Genomic DNA, 22,154 nt, shown 5'->3' with positions numbered 1-22,154 from the left:
GCGTGCGTGCGTGCGTGTCAGACGATGTGAGCGGAGCCGCTCGGCGAGATAGCGGACGGATTAGCGTCCAACTTAAGCCACGGAATGACTGTTAGAAGCATGGATTTAACTGGAAGCAAATATCCTGCCCGTCCAAAGGTCAGAGGTCAAAGGATTTGAGCGCTGCCGAGAGAAATGACAGGAAATCAGAAGAAGAAGAAAAGAGGAACTCAGTTTGCTGTGACCTAAATGTGTTCCACGTAGCCACGCACGCACGCACGCACAAGAGCACACACACACACACACACACACGCACACGCACACACACACACGCACACACACGCACACGCACACACACACACACACACGCACACGCACACGCACACGCACACGCACACGCACACACGCACACGCACATGCACGCGCGCACACACACACACACACGCACACGCACACGCACGCGCACGCGCACACGCACACGCACACGCACACGCGCACACGCACACACACACGCACACACACATCTATCTACGCATCCTCCTGGGTGACAGCAGACTGCTGGGCGAGCTCTGGTGCTTTGTCATGGGGGGGGGGTCAGATCAACACATGGAATGAATTCTGTACTGGCCATATATGGAGCGTGTCTTGAGTGTACAGGGTTTGATGAGGTCAGATCAACACATGGAATGAATTCTGTACTGGCCATTTAGGGAGCGTGTCTTGAGTGTACAGGGTTTGATGAGGTCAGATCAACACATGGAATGAATTCTGTACTGGCCATATATGGAGCGTGTCTTGAGTGTACAGGGTTTGATGAGGTCAGATCAACACATGGAATGAATTCTGTACTGGCCATATATGGAGCGTGTGTTGAGTGTACAGGGTTTGATGAGGTCAGATCAACACATGGAATGAATTCTGTACTGGCCATATATGGAGTGTTGTCTTGAGTGTACAGGGTTTGATGAGGTCAGATCAACATATGGAATGAATTCTGTACTGGCCATATATGGAGTGTTGTCTTGAGTGTACAGGGTTTGATGAGGTCAGATCAACATAATGGAATGAATTCTGTACTGGCCATATATGGAGCCTGTCTTGAGTGTACAGGGTTTGATGAGGTCAGATCAACATAATGGAATGAATTCTGTACTGGCCATATATGGAGCCTGTCTTGAGTGTACAGGGTTTGATGAGGTCAGATCAACACATGGAATGAATTCTGTACTGGCCATATATGGAGCGTGTCTTGAGTGTACAGGGTTTGATGAGGTCAGATCAACATAATGGAATGTCAGAACAGGTCAGCTCCATATATGTAGATCTAAGCTAAGGGTGGCAGCGGGGGCAGCGTGTTGAGTGTACAGGGTTTGATGAGGGCCCAGGTAGGGCCGGGCCTTAACCCATTCTGAACTGGAACCCATTTTGGTGTAAGCATCATGTTATGCTTTAGCTATTGAAAAATAGCAGATCTACAAGCTCGTATCGCGCCACCGAGTGGCGCGATACGAGCTTGTAGGTCTGCTATTTTTGAAAAATTCGAAGAACGACTGACATTTTTAGAATCTGATCTCAGGTCAGAATGGTTTAATCAGACCAGTGTGTGTCCCGTGGAAACCTCGTATGAATCTGATCTCAGGTCAGAATGGGTTAATTTTCGGGCCTGTTGAGAAGTCTATTTTTTGCGCGGCTGCCGGGATCATTGATGATGTCACGTGATGTCACAAGGTATGGTCATGCCTGGGGTGACCAACCAACCAACCAACCAAACAACTGACGGGAAATGCACAATTTCATAGTTAACTGCGACCTGTGACGTCACTGTGTTGTTATTGATGCCTTAGGCTTAGTGCCTTCTGGCTGATGCGTGCGTGCATGCATGCGTGCGTCTTTAGCACAATCTGTGTATATCCAACACAGAATAAGTCATTCAATGACTTTAGCTGACTCACATCATCATACAATCCTGCTCTGTCAGACTAATATGGATGTGAAACAGATGAGTCATGGTTTGCACTAGTCGTACTCAAATCTCTTACATAACAGTAGCAACTCTATACGACGGAGAAATATGCTGAAGGAAAGAAAGAAAGAAAGATTTGATTTGATTTACCACTCGTATTATTCATTTGAATGTTTGCTACAAAAATTCATTCAAAAACATCCATCATAACACCACTACAAATGAATCTAGAGCAACACATCTACAAAAGTGATTACCGGTATACCTTTTGCAGGAGAAAAAAACCACCTACCTCCAAAATGAAATAATACCTTTTCTTTCTGTCAGGAAATGAAGAAAACGTTATATGTTGAAAACAATGCATTTACTGCCTCAACAACATACTGCCTGTTGTGACTTTATATATTTATGGGCAATTACTTAAGAGGGTAAGAGGTGGTGGAGTTAGCTGACAGTTTGAGCGTCCAATGGTGGTAAGAGGTTTTGTCCGAGGATCCTTTTGATAATGTTCATTGGTTCAATTTTTTTTAGTATTATATGAGTATACCGGTATATAGGAAGGGTATGAAGAAAAGTAATCCCCCCCCCCCTCAACAAGCACTTTAAACTAAGATCCACAATATAATCTGTCAGCCATATCGGCCCTAAGTATCAAACCGATCTCAAAATAATTATTTTCACCGATATGGATGAAGCAATAATAATGTGACCGTATAATAATGGCCCTATAGAACTGATAAATGTCAAACTATACCAGCTTGCAACGCCTGGCAGTATGAGGCGCCACTCTAAAGTAATACTAATTACTTTTGGCAGGGAGTAACAAATAAAGTAATAATGGCAATATGTAATGTATTAGAGTAACTTTTCCAACACTGTATACTGAAAGTACCATATCAATTCAAATGTTATGTTAAATAGTAGGCCTATAATTATGTAATAATGAAATAACAAAGATACATTTCCAAGCAATGAAAGAAAGCCGAATGTTCAAGTTTGGCACGAAAATATAATAGCAGCCTGTCACAGAATGAGGGCCAATTTGTGTTTTTCCTTGTCTTTTTGTGTTGTTTGTTTTGATTCTGAATATTTATGCATTATTATTGTTATTATTATTATATGTCAATGTATCATAATGTATACTGTATCATTAAAGCTTTGGCAATATACAGTAAGAATGTTTTTACTGCATATTTGAATTGAGAAAGAAAGAAAGAAAAATGGATAGATAAGATCCTCCTATCCTCCGCCCTGTGCAGACTAGGCAGTCTAGGTTTTGTGACAATTCAATCTGTTCACTCTGTCGCTGCAATGAATTATGCATGAACCAACCGACCCCACACAACCTGTGTGTGTGTGTGTGTGTGTGTGTGTGTGTGTGTGTGTGTGTGTGTGTGTGTGTGTGTGTGTGTGTGTGTGTGTGTGTGTGAGTGTGTGAGTGAGTGAGTGTGTGTGTGAGTGTGAGTGTGAGTGTGTGTGTGTGTGTGTGTGTGTGTGTGTGTGTGTGTGTGTGTGTGTGTGTGTGTGTGTGTGTGTGTGTGTGTGTGTGTGAGTGTGAGTGTGAGTGTGAGTGTGTGTGTGTGCGTGCGTGCGTGCATGCGTATTACGAGGGGATGCACATTGAAAAAGCAGGTGTCTTCTAATCGGAAGTATTTTTATATGTTGACGTTCGACGGTGCGCCGCCTGCCTAAACTATAGCCGATCTCCAAGCTCACAACGACAACAAGCAGGCCTATACCTTCTATTTCCAAAGCAGAGGAGGGAGTGTTAACGTGGTTATCTGCTCGACTGCGACAGCTTCATTGATTTGACTCTTTGTGGGGTCTGAAAGCCATTAGCAGCTCATTCAGCCTTCGTCTGGCTGTCTGATAAGTTTTCCGCCTTTCGAGCCACGGAACAGCATTTGATTGATTTCGCCTCGTAGACCCAAAAACGAGAGAATGTTTTGTTGTCGTTGGATGTGATTTTGCCCACAGTTCCATGTTGTATTCATGTGGGTACCGCAGGAGAGATAACAGGCAAACGTTGATCGACAACAACGATTCTTCTACATTCTCTAATTGTGTATAGACTTCTCGTAAATGAAGTAATGAAAATGCTTAACAATTCACCCTTTTTGTCAAGTCCTGCCCATGGTTGTGCCCCTCTTCGCACTCATTGGTTGCTGTTTCGTGGTTGGACAAAAATCCATTCTCTCCATCCACTACCATTGAAATAACGTGTGTTCCAGTTGCTTCGTATTGATATTATGTGCGTTCAATTCTTATTTTAAACTTGGTGTCAGTAAAAAGGTGTTTGTTTTTAGTTTTTTTCCCCAAAAATTATGTTATAGCAAATTCAACATAAACAAGGTGGAACAAGTCAGAAATAGGTCTGCTGTCCTCGGCCATTCTCTGCGAGCAACACCTCCGCACGGTGGAACATAAATTAGGTTTGAGGGGCTACGAATCGCTGCGACGTATATACCAAAGTCTACACGGGTTGTGCAGTCGACGCGCTGTGATTGGCCAGTCGCTGTGGCCAGACTCTTCTTCAACAAAGATGGTGAAAGCAAGCATTCTTTGTTCTGTACTTATACATATACAATAGTATGGTACAAAACACTGAAGTCCTTAAACCAGAAACTAATCTAATGAGCGGTCGGTTTCTTTTGTCCCCGACCTGCGCGCACAGCCGCACACCGGTTCTTGTCAGCGTGACGTTGTCTGGAAATGTGTCTAAGGAAAAGCTGTTCTTTTTCTTTAGAATGTTTCCCTGGAAGAAAATAATAACTTCCCTTTGTAGAAACTAGCTTTTATGTTGTGTTTTACAGTAATTATAGGCACCGCCGCTGCTATTTAACCCATTCTGACCTGAGATCAGATTCATACGAGGTTTTCCACTGGACACACACTGGTCTGATTAACCCATTCTGACCTGAGATCAGATTCTAGAAATGTCAGTCGTTCTTCGATTTTTCAAAAATAGCAGACCTACAAGCTCGTAGCGCGCCACTCGGTGGCGCGCTATGAGCTTGTAGATCTGCTATTTTTCAATAGCTAAAGCATAACATGATGCCAGCACCAAAATGGGTTCCCGTTCAGAATGGGTTAATTAAGCGAAGAGAATGAGTTTAAACGGCTGTAATTTGCATCATAATTATCATCTGAGTCTGCATGTGCTCTGAAGGGTTGTTCTGATAAAAGAAAATGTAATTTCATGCCAGTCAAAATGCATTTAAAATGCATTGAGACTTGTGGGGAAAAGCTCTCCTGTTTTGAGTTGTTGTAAATGTGTGATGATGAATGTATAAAAGAGTAAAATAAGTAAAAAAGTATTTCCACAAGGTTGAACTAGAATCCACAATGTCAGTTTAACCATTTTGAGAGAGAGAGAGAGAGAGAATTTCAAATGATAAAGTATTATTCAAAGAAATTAAAACATGCAGTCAAGTCAAGTAAAAGTAGGCCTACACCTCAAAATGAGTTAGGCCTACTATACCTTCCACGGCCACGAGTGCTGTATAGGGATGGACTTCTTGCATCACGGCCCAAACGAGAAGTTTCCACACTAAAACGGTTACTTCCCCCAACTTTCTGCCAGGGCTGCTATTGATTGGCCTGAACTCCGGTGTCATCAATCCACCCCTGGCTGCCAAACTTATGAAATTATGAAGCTCACACACACACACACACACACAGGCCCGGCGGGCTGTCAGGGGCCGTCCACAATGTGACGCCTTATTGTACAATATTGTTTCATAAATATGATTAATCATCCCGTGAGTCGTGGCCAGTTATGAGCCCTGAATGCCAAGCGTCCACCCTGTCTATTACCCCCTCTCTCTCTCTCTCTCTCTCTCTCTATGACTGTGTCTGTGCTGACTGCAGGTCGTTGACGAGAATGGCAACACTATACTTTGGGGGGCGGATGATTCAGATTCAGATTCAGATACCTTTATTTGCCATTGTGTAAAACACATAGGAATTTGCTTTGACATTTGACATATGATTATTATTCATGCAAATAATGACGATACGATGTGTTTAACATTTGACTTTCATTTGAAAACGTATGCAATCGGGCTTCATTTGAAGGTTATATAATGTCGACATAATGCAAAAAGATAAATATAATTATAAATGTATTTATTACTAAATATAAAATATAGTAATGAAGCAATATCGCAACATGACAATTGGCTATTACGCGACAAGTAAAAGCCAATCTACATCTTATAATCTTAGAACGGGGTCACATCATGTTATAAGCTTATGTACTATAAATATATATATATATATATATATATCAATTTTAGATAGCCGGTTACTTAGCTGGATGCTACTGTAGGTCTGTTGTTTACCTGCTGTCCTACAGTACCATTATTATTTTGATAGTATTGTACTCTTTCCTCCTCATCATCCGATTTACTGAGGCGCTGTCTGTCTCTCTGCATTTCCTGTAGGTTCTTTGCTCGTTGTAAGTCACTCTGGTTCAGAGCGTCTGCTAAATGCCTATATGCACGCCACACAGCACTGTTGGACAATTCCGGGGGCTTCTAGTGCTTAATGGCCTTGTTGCAGGGGTGGGGGGAGGGGGGTGGGGGGTGTCTGGGGCTGGCTCTTGTATTTCACCTGCTGTTCATATGGAACGAGAACAATGCCACTAGACCCACACCCCCCCACGACCTGGCCGGCAGGGGCATCGATGTGTGTGTGTGTGTGTGTGTGTGTGTGTGTGTGTGTACATGTGTGTGTGTGTGTGTGTGTGTGTGTGTGTGTTGAATCCATCCAACATGATGGATTCAATGAACGCGTTTCTACGTGTTATTTAACCTCGCCTCACCAGGCTTTCCACCGCCTCGGAGGAAAGCCTGGTCTCTGTTTCAAAAGTCTGTATGATCGCGCCTGGGGCCGGATGATGTGGTTACGTCATGTTGTAGTATTGTTTTGTAGTCGCCAGACAGGATGAACAGGCGGCGACAACTTCCTTTTACCTCTCAATAAAAGCTCTCGCTTACGAGAGCTTTTATTGCTTTTAATCAAACAGAAAGCAACAAACAGCTTCCTGTTTGTTGTAGGCAAACCATTGCCTACAACATGACGTAAGCATATCATCCTGCTCCAGCCCGGATCATATACCGAAATGAAATGGTGCCCAGGCTACGTGTTATTAGAAATATTTAACTTGTTGTTTAATTGCAATTCAAGTCGAGATGTGCCAAGATATACAAAAAGGATTGCATCAAATCTCCGGCACTAACTGTACCTGACTGAACATAACAGAATAATTGTGCTAGTAGTTGCTGGGATGGATGAATGAATGAAATAGGAACATGAATAATAAAGTAGTATGAAGGGAGGACCGAGGGAAAAAAACCCTATAAAGTCAATATCATATGGGGTGTGTTGGTTATCTGCGTTGGCTATGTTGGTGTGTTGGTTATCTGTGTTGGCTATGCTGGTGTGTTGGTTATCTGCGTTGGCTATGTTGGTGTGTTGGTTATCTGCGTTGGCTCTATGTTGGTGTGTTGGTTATCTGCGTTGGCTATGTTGGTGTGTTGGTTATCTGCGTTGGCTATGTTGGTGTGTTGGTTATCTGCGTTGGCTCTATGTTGATGTGTTGGTTATCTGCAGCCTACCAAGCTGTAGATTCTGAACATTTATTTCTTGTTTTGAAGATATATTTCGGTATCGGCCATCGGCTAAATTGTTATTTTAAACATCGGTATCGGCCAAGAATTTCCTTATCAGTGCATTCCCATTTTCCGTTTTTTTTAATGACCTCCTGACAACAAATGTGGACGTGTCACCTTTGACCCACATATGAGCTGTGACATGAGTAGGCTACAGGAAACACAACGCATAATAATAAGTCTGAATGAGGAACTGATTTCAAGCACAATACATCTGCTGGTTTCAAGTCAGCCTCACTGTGCATTGCGATAGACGGACACACTGATTGATAGAGGGACAGACCGCCAGCCAGCTCAGAGAGATCATGTCTGGGATCAGATGGACTCAACTGTTGTTATTTCTGCTGCTTGGAGTCGACAACACCCAGCTACTCATCATCTACAGAAACTCTGGAGATACTGTCACTCTGCCGTTGAACAACGTGTTACCTGGTGGTGATCCTGGCTGTAATTCAACTAAGTGGATTCATATTGGGAAATATTCGCCGCATCTTGATTATTATTATCGTGATACTGTGGCAGAGTGTGGTTTGGTTCAAGAGAGTAAGTTACACTCTAAAGCAGACAGAACATGTTTGGAGTCTAACTGCTCTCTGACCGTTAAAGACATCAGAGCTGAAGACGTTGGTCTTTATGCTGTAGGACAGTTTAAAAACGGAACCAAACAAGGAGAAGGTCAGAACTTTGAGCTGTTTGTGCTGGACGTGAGTGACGTCACCAGGGGAAGCAATGGGACACAGCAGCAGACGGTCAATTGCTCTCTGTTTCTATTGAACGCATTCTGTGGCTTTTACGCTGTGAGCTGGCTAGATGAGGAAGGAGCCACGCTAAACTCCAGTTCTCGATGTTCTGCCACTCTGACCATCAACAAACGTGACACGACAGAGAAGTTCAGATGTCAGGTGAATGTCGACAACGAAGTCAAGACATTCATTGACTTCCCGCGAGGTAGGGGAGCGCTGACATAACGATACAATGCATTACTGATTCATTGATGGATGGATTATTTGATTGATTGATTGATTTATTGATTGATAGATATATTAATAGCTGGGAGTCCAACATCATCAAGATTGTGCACTTGGTGACAACTTGGTGAAGTTTGTGACTTTTGGTATGGTCATAATGTACATAAAGTTTTCAAAAAACATTGCAAACGAGTTGGATATGTATGGCTATGCATACCAAACATTTAGGAAAAGAAATACTTCTGAAAAGGCATCATTTTCAAGATGGCATCTATACGATGGCGAGCTCAACTCGTGTGCGATGGTTTCAGAGTACAAACTAAACAAAGTACAAAATAATTGTATTCATCGATTCGTGGCTGTTCATGAACCGGGCAGAAGCAGCAGAGCAACTGTGCTCTCTCATATACAGATGCAGACTCAGATGCAGTTGTAACCCTCGGTTGATACGCTTTTGCTATACGAGAAGAGGAAACGGTATCAAACAGCCACTATCCTTGGCCTGCCGTAAACAATATTAACAGGATGCGGTTTGACACCTGCTCGACAGATGATTCACAGAATAAGGTCGGCAGACAGCAGAACTAACACATTTCCTTGGAGTACAGGAGAACGTGGTCTAAAATAACAGAACTGATCAGTTTTGGTACAAGCTTCATGGGCGTACGTGACACAGGATTATAAGGCTGCACAATATATCGTTATCGAGGTATGAACATGCGCAATATCAGTATCGCAAAAAGCCAACGATATCAGGATATAGATATGCCGTCAATATATCGATATATCGCCTATATCGTCCACTTCTATAAAGCCAGCAACATCCCTCTGTTTTAGCCTGTGCCCCTGGGGAAAATATACCACCACTCCGTTGCATTGCTGTTAGCGAACTCACTAACACACTTTTTTGAATTATGTTTAGTTTTCAACGTTGCAAAACTTAAAATATAGAATATCACATTTTAATGGTAATGGTATCGATATCGGAGTATTTGGCATGAATACAAAGATGTTATTTTTTTGTCCATATCGTGCAGCCCTACACAGGGTCATTATTTAGTGGTGACGGGTTTCTCCATGTGTAGGCCTACAGCGGCTAGTTTCACAGGTTAACATTAACAGTATAACCTGACTCCACCAGATACACCAGCTGGCGGAGTCAGGTTATTAACAATAGACACAGTCAACGCAATGACAGCTTCAAATAAAGCTAAAAAATACGTCATCTTACAGCATGACATCGACATACTAATAATATTACACATATGCATTTAGAGTACGGCATTCACACCGGCGAGTCCCCGTTCCCATACCGTGCATGGAGATGAAGAAAAAAACAACATAATACGATGGCTATAATGGAATCCAGGGCAGGAAAGAAATACATGACCCACGGTTTTGAATTCATGTAAAGCCAGCTAGTAGGCTATAGTGCTACCTCGGCTTACTGGTAGCATGCACAGGAGGTTTGACACATTCTGTCCAGCTGTTTGCAAGATTAGCTCCTGGCTCTCTCTCTCACATGCACACACACACACATGCACGCACACACACACTCTGCCTCCTGGCTTTCTGGTTTGGTGGAGATAAAAAATATCAGCATGATATTTACAGAGTTGTATTAAAGTGTAACAACTGACTCTAGCCTCCTCTCCCCAGCAACACACCATGAGAAGAACCTCCATGTCATCACCACGGTGACAGGCCTGGTGTTGGTGGTTGTAGTCATAGCAACGGTGCTGGTGATCCTCTTCGTCGTCAAGAGGAAGGCCACTCCCACCCAAAACGTTTCCCCGAACTCATCCAATCAGAGCACAACAACAGCGAGCCGCTCCGGACTCTTGGCCAATCAGATCGACCCCGATGGCGGTCTGACCTACGTGTCTGTCATCCACGCCCCTCAGAGGAAGGCTGCTGTGGGAGGAGCCAGGACACATGATGATGATGATGATGATGAAGATAATGTGGCCTACGCTACTGTGAAACCCTACGGCTCTTCGAATGACCTCTACGCCAAAGTCAACACCTCCACCAAACAAACGCCATATGTTTCCAGATAGCCAGGATACTGAGGCTGGCTGGTCACTGCCTCTATAAAGGCCCCATTTAGACTGCAGTCACATCTGATTCAAATCTGATCTTTTGTCCCGACCATTAAACACTGCATTTGCAAGGGACCCGATCTGTGTGTTCAGCCTGGCTGAATGTGCCACATACAGATTGGAATCTGATTTGTTTAAATAAGTCTAGAACACAAATGAGTCACATTAGATCAGGTTGTTGCATTCAGACTGAGACGGATCTCCTCCAATCAGATTTGAACTGGATTTGAAACCACCTCTGAATGTGACTCAAGTCACATGTGTAAAAATCGGATTCCATGCGACCTGTCTGCAGTTAGACTTATTTAAATGAACCGGATTTCAGTCTTGATGTGGCACAGATCAGATTCAGGCTAGATTTGGCTGCCAGCGTAAATGGGGCCTAGTAGGCGCCACGAGTTCCCAGTATAATACAGAGTTTGCGACATTGAGGTGGCAGAAAACAGCCTGGTCACGTGGTTCATGTATACTCGCACGAGCCCGTAGACTCCAATGTATTCCGTAAACTTCCGGTGTCACTATTCGCCTAGCCTGGGCACCATTTCATTTCGGTATATGATCCGGGCTGGAGCCGGATGATATGCTTACGTCATGTTGTAGGCAATGGTTTGCCTACAACAAACAGGAAGCTGTTGCTTCCTGTTTGAATAAAAGCAATAAAAGCTCTCGTAAGCGAGAGCTTTTATTGAGAGGGAAAAGGAAGTTGTCGCCGCCTGTTCATCCATCAATACTACAACATGACGTAACCACATCATCCGGCCCCAGCTCGGATCATACAGACTTTTGAAACAGAGACCAGGCTTTCCTCCGAGGCGGTGGAAAGCCTGGTGAGGCGAGGTTACTATTCGCCTATAGAAGTCTATGTAGAAGAGCCTTTTTAGCAAAAGGCCGATGCACGCCTCAGAAGGCTAGTGACAGGTGCATAGGGCAATAAAGCATACTTAAAAAGGTTATCTTTGAAAAACAAAGAAGGGTCCCGCACACTGTCAGAAACTTGCCAAATGTTGCTCTTTATTCAAAGTTTCGGTCTATTCGACCTTCATCAGGACAGCCAAAAAATGTAGAAGAGTCTTTCAGTTAACGGAAGTGCAATGTTTTATAAATTTTAGCAGGGGGGCCCCCAGGGGTCCTTGGCAGGGGGGCCCCCAGGGGTCCATGGCAGGGGGGCCCTCAGGGGTCCATGGCAGGGGGGCCCTCAGGGGTCCTTGGCAGGGGGACTCCCAGGGGGTCACCAGAAATGAGTAGTTAATATTGCATCACAATCACCACTTCATCCATTTATATGTTGGCTATTCAAAAACAAAGTTCTGCGACAGAGACAGAAAGGTTTTCGTGAGAAAATCTCCTTTATTCTCGCTTCTGTTATCATCTATATTAATATAACTGTCTGTATTGTAGCCTACCACAAGTAATGAAAATAGCCAATCAACACGCTTGGGTTTGTATAGATCTGCTATTAACAAGAGGTTGTGAATAAACAATATATATATAGCGGCTATATTTATTTATTTTTCCTCATTTCATGATCATAGGAAGTGGTGGTGTGATGCATAGTGGAAAGAGGAAGAGAGAGGGGGCACAATATTGTGTGTGTGTGTGTGTGTGTGTGTGTGTGTGTGTGTGTGTGTGTGTGTGTGTGCGTGTGTGTGTGTGTGTGTGTGTGTGCGTGCCTGCGTGCATGCATGCGTTCCTCCTTGGCCTCTGATTCCTAGAGTTGACTCACCTTTGCCTAGTTGGCCAACGGGCCTCAGACTATTTCAGACTGCTCTCTGTACTGAATCATTGTAGAGTCATGGTGCTTGTTTACGGGTCCCTGTCTCCTGTACGGGTCCCGTGTTTTGCCCTAAAGTATGTGTTGTACTTTTGTTGTGACAATTATCGTTTATTTTTATTAGTATAGTCGTCGCTAAATTGTCCTTCTGGGTTCCTGTATACTTTGAAATGAGTTCTCCATTTGGGTATACAAAATACATCCCGGGTCCTGACAGAGCCAAATGTAAAGGTTACTAAATTAATGAGGGTTTATAAGTGATTCAATAATAAATACACATAAAAAAAGTGTGGTCTATGATGAAAAACATGGTCTTTGAAGCTATCTATGAAACGTATGAATAAGTTGAATTTGCAACACAATTGTGTACAATAATGTAGTGGTGGGTCCCTGCTTCATCGTTGTCTCAGCTAAAGGGGTCCTTGGCCTGAAAAGTAGTGAACTCCTGTACTAGAATGTTTTTGGTCCGGATGCATTGTGCTTCAACTCGTGCTTCTGTGGTCAGGGGACTGACCCAAGAAAGATGCACTGAGTTTGCAGTCTGTGTGGAGTCTTGCAGCCTGTGTGGTGTCCGTGGTCAGGGGTCTGACCACATCAAAATATCCGCAATTGTGCCAACTTGTTGCTGTGTAGAAAGTAGTTGATATATTTGTTTAAACAAAGTGAAACTAATAAGGTGGAGAAAGGGATGGTTTGGGCTGTGCATCATTACTCATCAGTAATTTAGAAAACCAGACTTATAAGCTATCCCTTTCAGCCAGGCCTTTAGAGTATGTAACTATACAGAAACATTACAGTCCATCCTACATGTGAAGCAACATGGTAGTTTTCACAGGAAGCACGATGCAGGGATGAATGGGGAACTATAATGTCACAATGTCAAGCTGCTGGTTTCCACTATAGTCAGAATCAGTGCACACGCACTGAGACAGACAGACCGACGGACAGAGAGCTCAGAGAGTCATAGAGGAGACACGTCACACTGTGTAGAGAGACAGCTCGGACAGACAGACAGACAGACAGACAGACAGACAGACGGTTAAGAATGACTGGGCTCAGATTGACACAACTGTTGTTATTTCTGCTGCTTGGAGTGGACAACACCCGACAACAACCAGACCAAGTCTACCTCTACAGAACATCCGGAGACACCGTCACCCTGCCATTTCAAAACAGGATACCTGACGATGACCCCGGCTGTGTTTCAACCGAGTGGATCCACACCGGGAATTATTTCGCTAGTGTGACTGTGGCCGAGAACGGTCTGATCCAAGCGGGTGAACTAAGCCCATCCAAAGCAGACAGGTTGTGTCTGGAGTCCAACTGCTCGCTGACCGTCAAAGATGTCAGCGCTGAGGAAGACGCGGGCTTTTATACCGTTCGACAGTATGAAGACGGAGAGCGGCGCGGATACGATCAGCGGATTTATCTGTCTGTGCTGGAAGTGAGTGACGTCACCAGAGGAGACGGCGGCTCGGAAGAACAGACATTGCAGTGCTCTCTGTCCGCAATGGACAGAAGCTGTGGAGTTCACACTCTGAGCTGGATCAATGAGGACGGTTCCCTGATCAAGTCCATGTCCGGGTGTTCTACCACGCTGACCGTCGACAAACGCCGCCCGGCCAACAAGATCAGGTGTCTGCTGATCGTCCACGGAGAACTGAGGACCTTCGTTGTCTTCCCGGAAGAAAAGAGAGAGAAGAAGAAGACGACATCTAAAGTTTGCACTGGAACGTCGCCTGTGGATTATACCACCGACGCCCCTCCTACACCTGGTAGGTGGCAGCACTGGCAGGGCTATTACAGTAAATAATGACTAAAAACTAGGATTGGGAAAACAAATATATAGGCCTATATACTGTATAATTTGAGTGTGTTAAAATGAAATACAAAAGATTTTTTTTAAGTTATTTTAAATAAAAAATATAATGCTTTATATTTATTCATTCATTCATTCATTCATTCATTCATCTATCTAAACGAACATTTTAGTCTTAAATCTTTAAAATAGAAAAACAAATAAAAAATAAAATACTTATTTTAAATTGAGAGCCTGTATATGTGTGATGTTTTTAATCTAACCTATATCTCACTCACAGACTCTGCTCTGACAGTGTTGATCATCAGGCCTACAGTCATACTGCTGATCCTGTTGCTACAGTTCATTGTCCAGTATCATTTCTGGAAGTGGAAGGTAAATTATATATAATTAAATACCTTTGACCCAAATGCCATTTTAACCATTTTATCAAAGAGGTTCAAATCCAATGGGTTGTACAATTGTTTGAAGGACATAAGGCAGCAAATAAATAATAATGTTAACTGGACTTGTAGGAGTTGAGGCATTACATTTGTTTGACCTGTTCCACAGATATTGTGAAATTAGCGAAAATAGTGTATCTTCTATTTCTTTCTCAGAAATATTTGACAAATTGACACTTGTACTGTATGTTGGTTTGTTTACTGTTGAGTGAGAAAACAATGCTGAACATTATTAAGCAAATCATCAACATTAAATGTAAGGACCCCCCACTGGGGGTTGCGACCCACAGTTTTTGAGAACCACTGGCATACAGTAAGGCCCAAAAGGCAGCCATGGCCTTCATGGCCTCTGTGAAAGCCCTGCCCTCCCGGTTGAGAGGCATGATTCTATATGTCCGTCTATAGACACGGTAACGCCCCGTCTGCCTCCGATTGGCCTACCGGCACTGCCGGTCTTCACCAGACCTCCGAGATGGATAGCTATGGTGGATAGTCTGGTGACACTGACGCAAGGTCATGGATGGTGGGAAATAAATGTATACCACTACGTATAATACAAGGGACAGAGAATGACAGCTTGGCACGCACGACAGATGACGCTCTATAGAATGCAGCCTTGTAACTTGTAACTTTTATTTTTGTAGAAGAGGCAAACTAATATTGTTTATACCATTTATTATCATGTATTAATCTATAGTAAACTAATTATACTAAAAAGAATAAAGATGAAGGGAAAATAGACCTTTTTCTGGTAGGCTACAATAATGTTTCAAGTTTACATACCGGTATACAATTAAATTACATGAATCAGTGCTGCATGCAGATCAAACAGCAGTGATGAATTAAGAACTTTGCGTAAAATGTATCAGGTCTCTGAGAGCCGATGAAGACCAGCTGATGAAGGCGAGGCAGGCGGGGCGTCTTTGTCTATAGAAACGGAAGTATAGTTTAGAATCCTGAGCACTGTGATCTGACTCGTATTTCCCCAGGCCACCAGAGGGCAGAAAGCAGAGGTGAAGAACACCGAGATGGACTATGTTAACGTTGCTGCTTCCAGAAGCTGAAGGCCGGCATTCATACTCCAGTTTTAGTTGAGGATCACCTCATAAGGTGACTATCAGTTAGTGTGATGAACAGTTTTCTTTGGTGTGTTTGTGTTTGTGTGTGTGTGTGTGTGTGTGTGTGTGTGTGTGTGTGTGTGTGTGTGTGTGTGTGTGTGTGTGTGTGTGTGTGTGTGTGTGTGTGTGTGTGTGTGCGTGTGCGTGTGCGTGTGCGTGTGCGTGTGCGCGGGCGCGGGCGTGTGCGTGTGTGTGTGTGTGTGTGTGTGTGTGTGTGTGTATGCGTGTGTGTGTGTTAGGCACCCCTCAAAAATATACAGTTTTGTCCAGTGCTGGTTGATCTGAACTATAGGCTTTATTGCATATTGTTGCAGCAATAGAACGTATAGAAATATCCTCTTGTTCTAGTTGCTGCTGGTAAAAAGTGTTTCCCTAATTAAGTAAATACATGAATAATGAAATAATGAAATAATGAAATTAAAGTGAAAATGATAAGAAATTCAATAAAGGGAGGGTTGGGCCATACAAATATATAGAGCCTATGCACAAAACACACATATTATAGTTCAGCCCTGTGGAATTTTCATACAAATCTTATTCTTGTTTAAGAGAAAGGACTGTCCTAGCTATTAATGTTCATTATTGTGTTTGAGCTTCTTGGGCTTCTCTTCCCTCTTATATTTTGTGTACTGTTTTTGTATTGTTTTTAAAATGTGTTTATTAAATCCAAATGAAATGTACTGTGACTGTGCCGACTTGTCTTTATTGTTGTCATGCACAGTTTCTGTCATTTCAGTATCATTTCAGTTCTGTATTGGTCATGTGTTCCTGTTCTGTTTGGTTTTGGTTTTGTGTTACTCTGTTGTTGCCTTGGTTTTGTATATCTCTCATTTTTAAGTATTGTTCCTAGTGTTCGCTGTCTGCTAAGTTACTGTTACCTATACCTTGTCTAACCTACCTTGTGATGTGTCAGTGTTTCCACCTGTGTCCTGTTAAGGCCCATTCATAGTCTGGATTTCCGGTGATGAGGTGACCACCGCTCTGGTGATGAGGTGACCACCGCTCCGGTGATGAGGTGACCACCGCTCCGTTGGTGAGGTGACCACCGGAGCTGAAATAACATTGAGCGGTGAGTAAAAACAGAGAGAAGGGCTGGAGCGGTGGCGGTGGTTTTCTCTTCACCGCGGCTCGTGACGTCATGTTCTAGTTCGGTGGTCACCTCACCACCGAAAATCCAGACTATCTATGAGCCTGTAGTCCCCCAGCATATCCTAGTGTTGATTGTATTTTGGTTTCACCTGTGCCCTGTTATCCCTGTCTATTTAAGTCCTGTGTTTGCATTGTGTTCTTGTTGGTTCGTAGACCCATGTGGAGTGAGTCTGTATTTGTGTCTGCACGTCCTATCTGCCTAAGTGACAATATATGCAAGCAAAAGGAGAATGTAGAGTGACTATTATAGGGTTGTCCTGATCCGATCACGTTGATCAGTAGTCAGTGCCATTTTTTTATGATCGGATCGGGAGCAAAAAAACGTGACTAGTATCAATATTATATTATCAATATAATGATATTAGACTGAATGTTGTCTATGATTTTGGATATTGTTAAAAAAATATAAACAAAATCAAATGATCTGAATCCCATAGTGACAAATAAGTATGTAAGTGAAAGGAGAATGTATCCTACGGTATGTGTGTGCGTGCCAGAATGAACAGCCCCTTATACTCTCTCTTCCTTTCTCTCGTTCACTCGCTCTCATTTCCTCTGTCTCTCTCTCTCTCACACACACACACACACACACACACACACACACACACACACACACACACACACACACACACACACAGCTGTCGGTAGATTTGATATATTTATATAAATAGCACATTTAGTTCACAAAAAAAACAGTAAATATTCATACATTTTGTAGAATTGGCCTTCTACTCATTTAGGGTAATTTATTTAAATGTCGTTGCCACTGTAAGATCAGCCAGGTGGGTGTAATAATAATCATAAAAACGCATCAGTAGACATAATTATTTAGACTGTGTGAGTTGTGAGTGCAGGGACGTGCGGATAGCCGTTGGCAGGGCCGGATTAGCACCTTTGAGGGCCACTGCATGCAGGGGACTGAAGTTCCAAGGGCCCCCCTCATGCTCGTGTGCAAACGTTTTGCGGTTTTGTGCGTTTTTTGTATGTATATGTATGAGAATACATACATATGAGGTAACTGGTGGTATTGTCGTGGTATATTATATACCTATCTGTGATATCTCTTATTATAATATATATAACTATACATCTAAGTAGACTTTCTTTTTAAATAATATATATTTTCTTTTGCGGCTTAAGCCTTTTATTGGTTTTTTGAAGGCACAGACAGTAGGCTGACAGGAAACGGGAGAGAGATGGGGGGGAAGACATGTAGTAAAGGCCGTGTCGGGCTCGGGAGTCGAACCCGCGGCACACTGCGACTGGATTACCAGTCGGGTGCCCAGACGGTTACGCCACTGCCTGGGCCCATCTAAGTAGACTTGGTATGAACCATATATTGGAATAGAGAGCGCCTTCTATTATATATGTGTTCTTCTCTCCACTCCTGGTTGGCTTGACCTGTTTTACCTTATCATCAGTGACATCAATGAGGGGCCGGCTCTGGTCGGGCGTCTGATCAACGCCTGCCTCCCTTATTGGCTGCCCCGGTCACGTGCCACCCAGTGGCCAATGGGTGCGCCGTTGCCTATACTCAGTCAGTCTGTGCCTGACAGCTCGCCAGGCAACATCACTATATGGTCTTCCTCCGACCCGCTACTATGTGTGACTAGTTACTGACTGTGAAAACTACCTTATATTGTTCACCCATTCTGTTCCGAAAGCCCTTCGGAATAGGCTTTGTTTTTTTATTGTATTTTCTTTTTGATTAAGAGCCATTTATGGTAAATTATATTTTGATTAAGGTTTATTATAATAAAACCTCACATTTGATCATGGTTTCCTGTTCCTCCTGCCTATGTTGCCTACTCATCTTACCCCTAGACATATGAGTTGTAACATAATTGGGGAACATGAATGAGGAACTAACTTCTAGAAAAGTATATCTGCTGGTTTCTATAGTCAGCTGCATTGCAGTGCACGCGCACACACACACACACGCACACGCACACGCACACACACACACACACACACGCACACGCACACGCACACACACTGAGACAGACAGGCAGGAAAAGAGACACAGAGAGACATAAGGAAATAAAGTTGGGATCAGAATGTCTTTGATCAAAAGGACTCAACTGTTGTTATTTCTGCTGCTTGTAGTCGACAACACCCACCTACTGGATCTCTACAGAAACCCTGGAGATACTGTCAATCTGCCGTGTAACAACATCACACCTGCTCCTGGCTGTCTTTCAACTAAGTGGATTCACAAGGGAAATGAACACGTTTCACAGCATAACATTACCGTGGCTGAAGGTGGCGTGATACAAACAAGTGAACTAAGCTCACTGAAAGAAAACGGAACGAGTTTGGAGTCTTAACTGCTCCCTGACCGTTAAAGATATCAGAGCTGAAGACGCCGGCCTTTATGTCTGTGAACAAGACACGGAAATATATATTTATATACAAATGTTGTGTCAAACCATGTGACTTCCATTGGAAATGCATTGGGGCAAGATGTATCACACCCTTTGTAATACAACACGCATACATCAGTCTGTTGCGAAGGTGTGAGTGAGGCCTTATAGGCTACGATCAGACCTCAATTTAATGGGATTTCTATTTCTGGGACCCCAATTTATATTGTAAAATCAAAAGTTAAAAGTAACACCATCTGTACACTCTCTGAGCTACAGACCCACAAGGGTCCATTTGGCTCCTACAACTATCATTTAGCTGGGGACCCCCTGGAACTCCCTCAGGGACCCCTGGGGGTCCCCGGACCCCACTTTGGGAACCACTGCCATAAGGGATGCAGTATGCTGCCATGCGTCAATGTGAGCGGTCCTCCTCCTTGCACGTAAATAAATAAACATGGCGTCCATTCTGGACGTGTCCCTGAGGTGCACGGCAGTAAATAAACATGGCGTCCATTCTGGACGTGTCCCTGAGGTGCACGGCAGTAAATAAACATGGCGTCCATTCTGGACGTGTCCCTGAGGTGCATGGCAGCTGGACAAGCAGAGCAGCGCTACAGCTCCAGCCTGGTAAGCGGAGCGTTCATCTGGAAAGCTGCGAGTGTGTAAACACACACTAATCTGCCCGCTATAACACCGCCATGACTGCTGCAAAGTGCAAGGCTGACACGGTACAGCTCTGACACACACTGACTGACTCAAACCATGCATGCGTGTGCACGTGCACGCATACCCATGCACGCACACGCAAATAAATAAAAATAACCACAGCCATATGCACGCATGCACAATTTTTGATTTGATCTTTATTCGTCTTGACTTGAACAGACTGAGATTTAAAAAAACATAGCGGTACAGTACCAAAATCTCTGTACTCCGCATATCATCAGCATAAACAGCACAACACATTTCCAGAAAAAGGAGAGAGTTATACATTCTCCGGCCCTGGCGATCAGACTGCCTGTGGAAGGTGGGGATTATGACACTCCACTGCCACTCCGTGTCGCGGCAGTGTTGGTCCATTCGGCAGCCGCCAGTCCAGATGCTACAAACTGCCGATAACAGCGGCGGGCGGCAGTGTACTGTGCATCGACGGTATAAGACACATGTGTGGCTGGTTAAAACTCACCCGTGTCTTCCCTGAGAGGTTATAGGATTTGGGGTATAGGGTGTCGGACTAATGGGAAAACACTGCCGTAAAATGCACTCTCTCTCCCTCACCATTTTTTGCTCAAAGAAGGCGCAGAGAGATGCAAAAGCTTATTGTCTGTCTGTTTGTCTGCACAGCACACAGACATACATGCGCATACATGCACACGCACACGCACACACACACACTTATTCACAAACGTGTGTTTTACATGCCTACGACGTGCGTGTTTGTGTGTCTGTCCAGTACCACATGCACGCATGCACGCACACAGAGACACAGATGATGATGATGATGATGATGATGATGATGGTAATATTACAGCAGATGTGGCTCATTGGGTGTGATGGCTACCGTCCATCCTGGCTGGCTCTCTCTCTCTCTCTCTCTCTCTCTCTCTCCAAGCAGCTCAATTAGGCCTCATTACCTCACACACTGGCCAGCAAGGCCTTCTGGGTAACTGTGATGAAACAGATGGTCATTGTTTTGGACCCCGATCACAAGCAGTAAATAGCGTTTAGCCAGCAATATGTGGAACACATTCATATAGTAACCAGAATGAGCTTTCTTCGACGGGTGCCTGGCATCTCCCTTAGAGATAGGGTGAGAAGTTCAGTCACACGAGAGAGACTCGGAGTAGAGTCGCTGCTTCTTCGCCTGGAAAGGAGCCAGGCTTTGCGGCCTGCGCAGCTCGGCTCGCTCCGGAATGCCCTCCCGTTGGCTCTTAGGAAGTGGAGACAGTGCCCTCTTTAAAACAGCTGTATGTAAAGTGCTTTTCCTAATTCAGTTTTTTTGTTGTTTTTTGTTATTTTTTATGCTTTGTTATTTCTGATGTTGTTGATGTTGTCTAATGATTGCTGTCTTTATAACCTGTCTGTGAAGCACTTTGTAACTATATGTTTGGAAAGGTGCTATATAAATAAAATTCATAGGTGGTTCGGGCATCTGGTTAGGATTCCTCTCGGGCGTTTCCCTAGGGAGGTCCTTGAGGCACGTCCCACTGGGAGGAGACCCCGGGGCAGTCCAAGGTGCAGTTCATGGAGGAAACACATCGACTCACTAAAGTCCCTAATGTTGCTCTGGAAGTCTGGAACACTCTGGTGGAGCTGTTGCCCCCGAGACCCGACTACGGATAAGCGGTTGTAGATGGACATTCATATAGTGATGTTTCTGCAGCAATCAGTGTTGGAAAAAGTACTCAATTGTTTGTAAAAGTATCAATACTGCAACGTAGAACAACTCCGTTACACGTAAAAGTTCGGAATTCTAAATGTACTTGAGTAAAAGTACTAAAATATTGGCATCAAATGTCACGGTCTGCCTCTCCACAGACCGTGTCTCCATTCTCTCGGCCACTCAAGCTACCACCTATACAACTGGACTCATTCTGCCTCATTCTTTGCAGGATAGAAGATAACCATTGTTACTTGTGTGTATTCCTGATCTCAGTTCCTCAGTTTTCCTAGTGATTTCCTAGTGACTATTTGGTGTTTGACCTCCTGCCTGTTTTTGGGCTTTCTGCCTGCCCCTTTGAATGTGTTTGCCTGTTTTGGACTGCATGGTTTTTGAGACCTCTGCCTGCCTGACTTTGATG

At 43.8% G+C, this 22,154-nt stretch overlaps 1 protein-coding gene across 1 annotated transcript; it reads left to right on the top strand.

Moving 5' to 3' along the window:
* The first annotated feature begins 13,439 nt into the window (after positions 1 to 13,439).
* Positions 13,440 to 15,894, top strand: LOC308326873 (uncharacterized protein). Its single transcript, XM_080779924.1, has 3 exons — positions 13,440 to 14,233; positions 14,558 to 14,652; positions 15,710 to 15,894. The coding sequence occupies exons 1-3, from the start codon at positions 13,504 to 13,506 to the stop codon at positions 15,782 to 15,784; spliced, it is 900 nt and encodes a 299-aa protein (XP_080636050.1). The 5' UTR covers positions 13,440 to 13,503; the 3' UTR covers positions 15,785 to 15,894.
* The last annotated feature ends 6,260 nt before the right edge of the window (positions 15,895 to 22,154 follow it).

This window comes from Protomyctophum bolini, assembly GCF_963924005.1.
Source record: "Protomyctophum bolini genome assembly, chromosome: 13".
Taxonomy (NCBI): Eukaryota; Metazoa; Chordata; class Actinopteri; order Myctophiformes; family Myctophidae; genus Protomyctophum; species Protomyctophum bolini.
The sequence above is the reverse complement of the archived record's forward strand: the minus strand, read 5'-3'. Positions and strand labels throughout refer to the sequence as shown.

Coding starts and splice junctions, on each gene's coding strand:
- LOC308326873 (XM_080779924.1), top strand. CDS start 13,504: ATGACTGGGCTCAGATTGACACAACTGTTGTTATTTCTGCTGCTTGGA. Junction 14,234..14,557: donor CGACGCCCCTCCTACACCTG/GTAGGTGGCAGC, acceptor TCTCACTCACAG/ACTCTGCTCTGACAGTGTTG. Junction 14,653..15,709: donor ATCATTTCTGGAAGTGGAAG/GTAAATTATATA, acceptor GTATTTCCCCAG/GCCACCAGAGGGCAGAAAGC.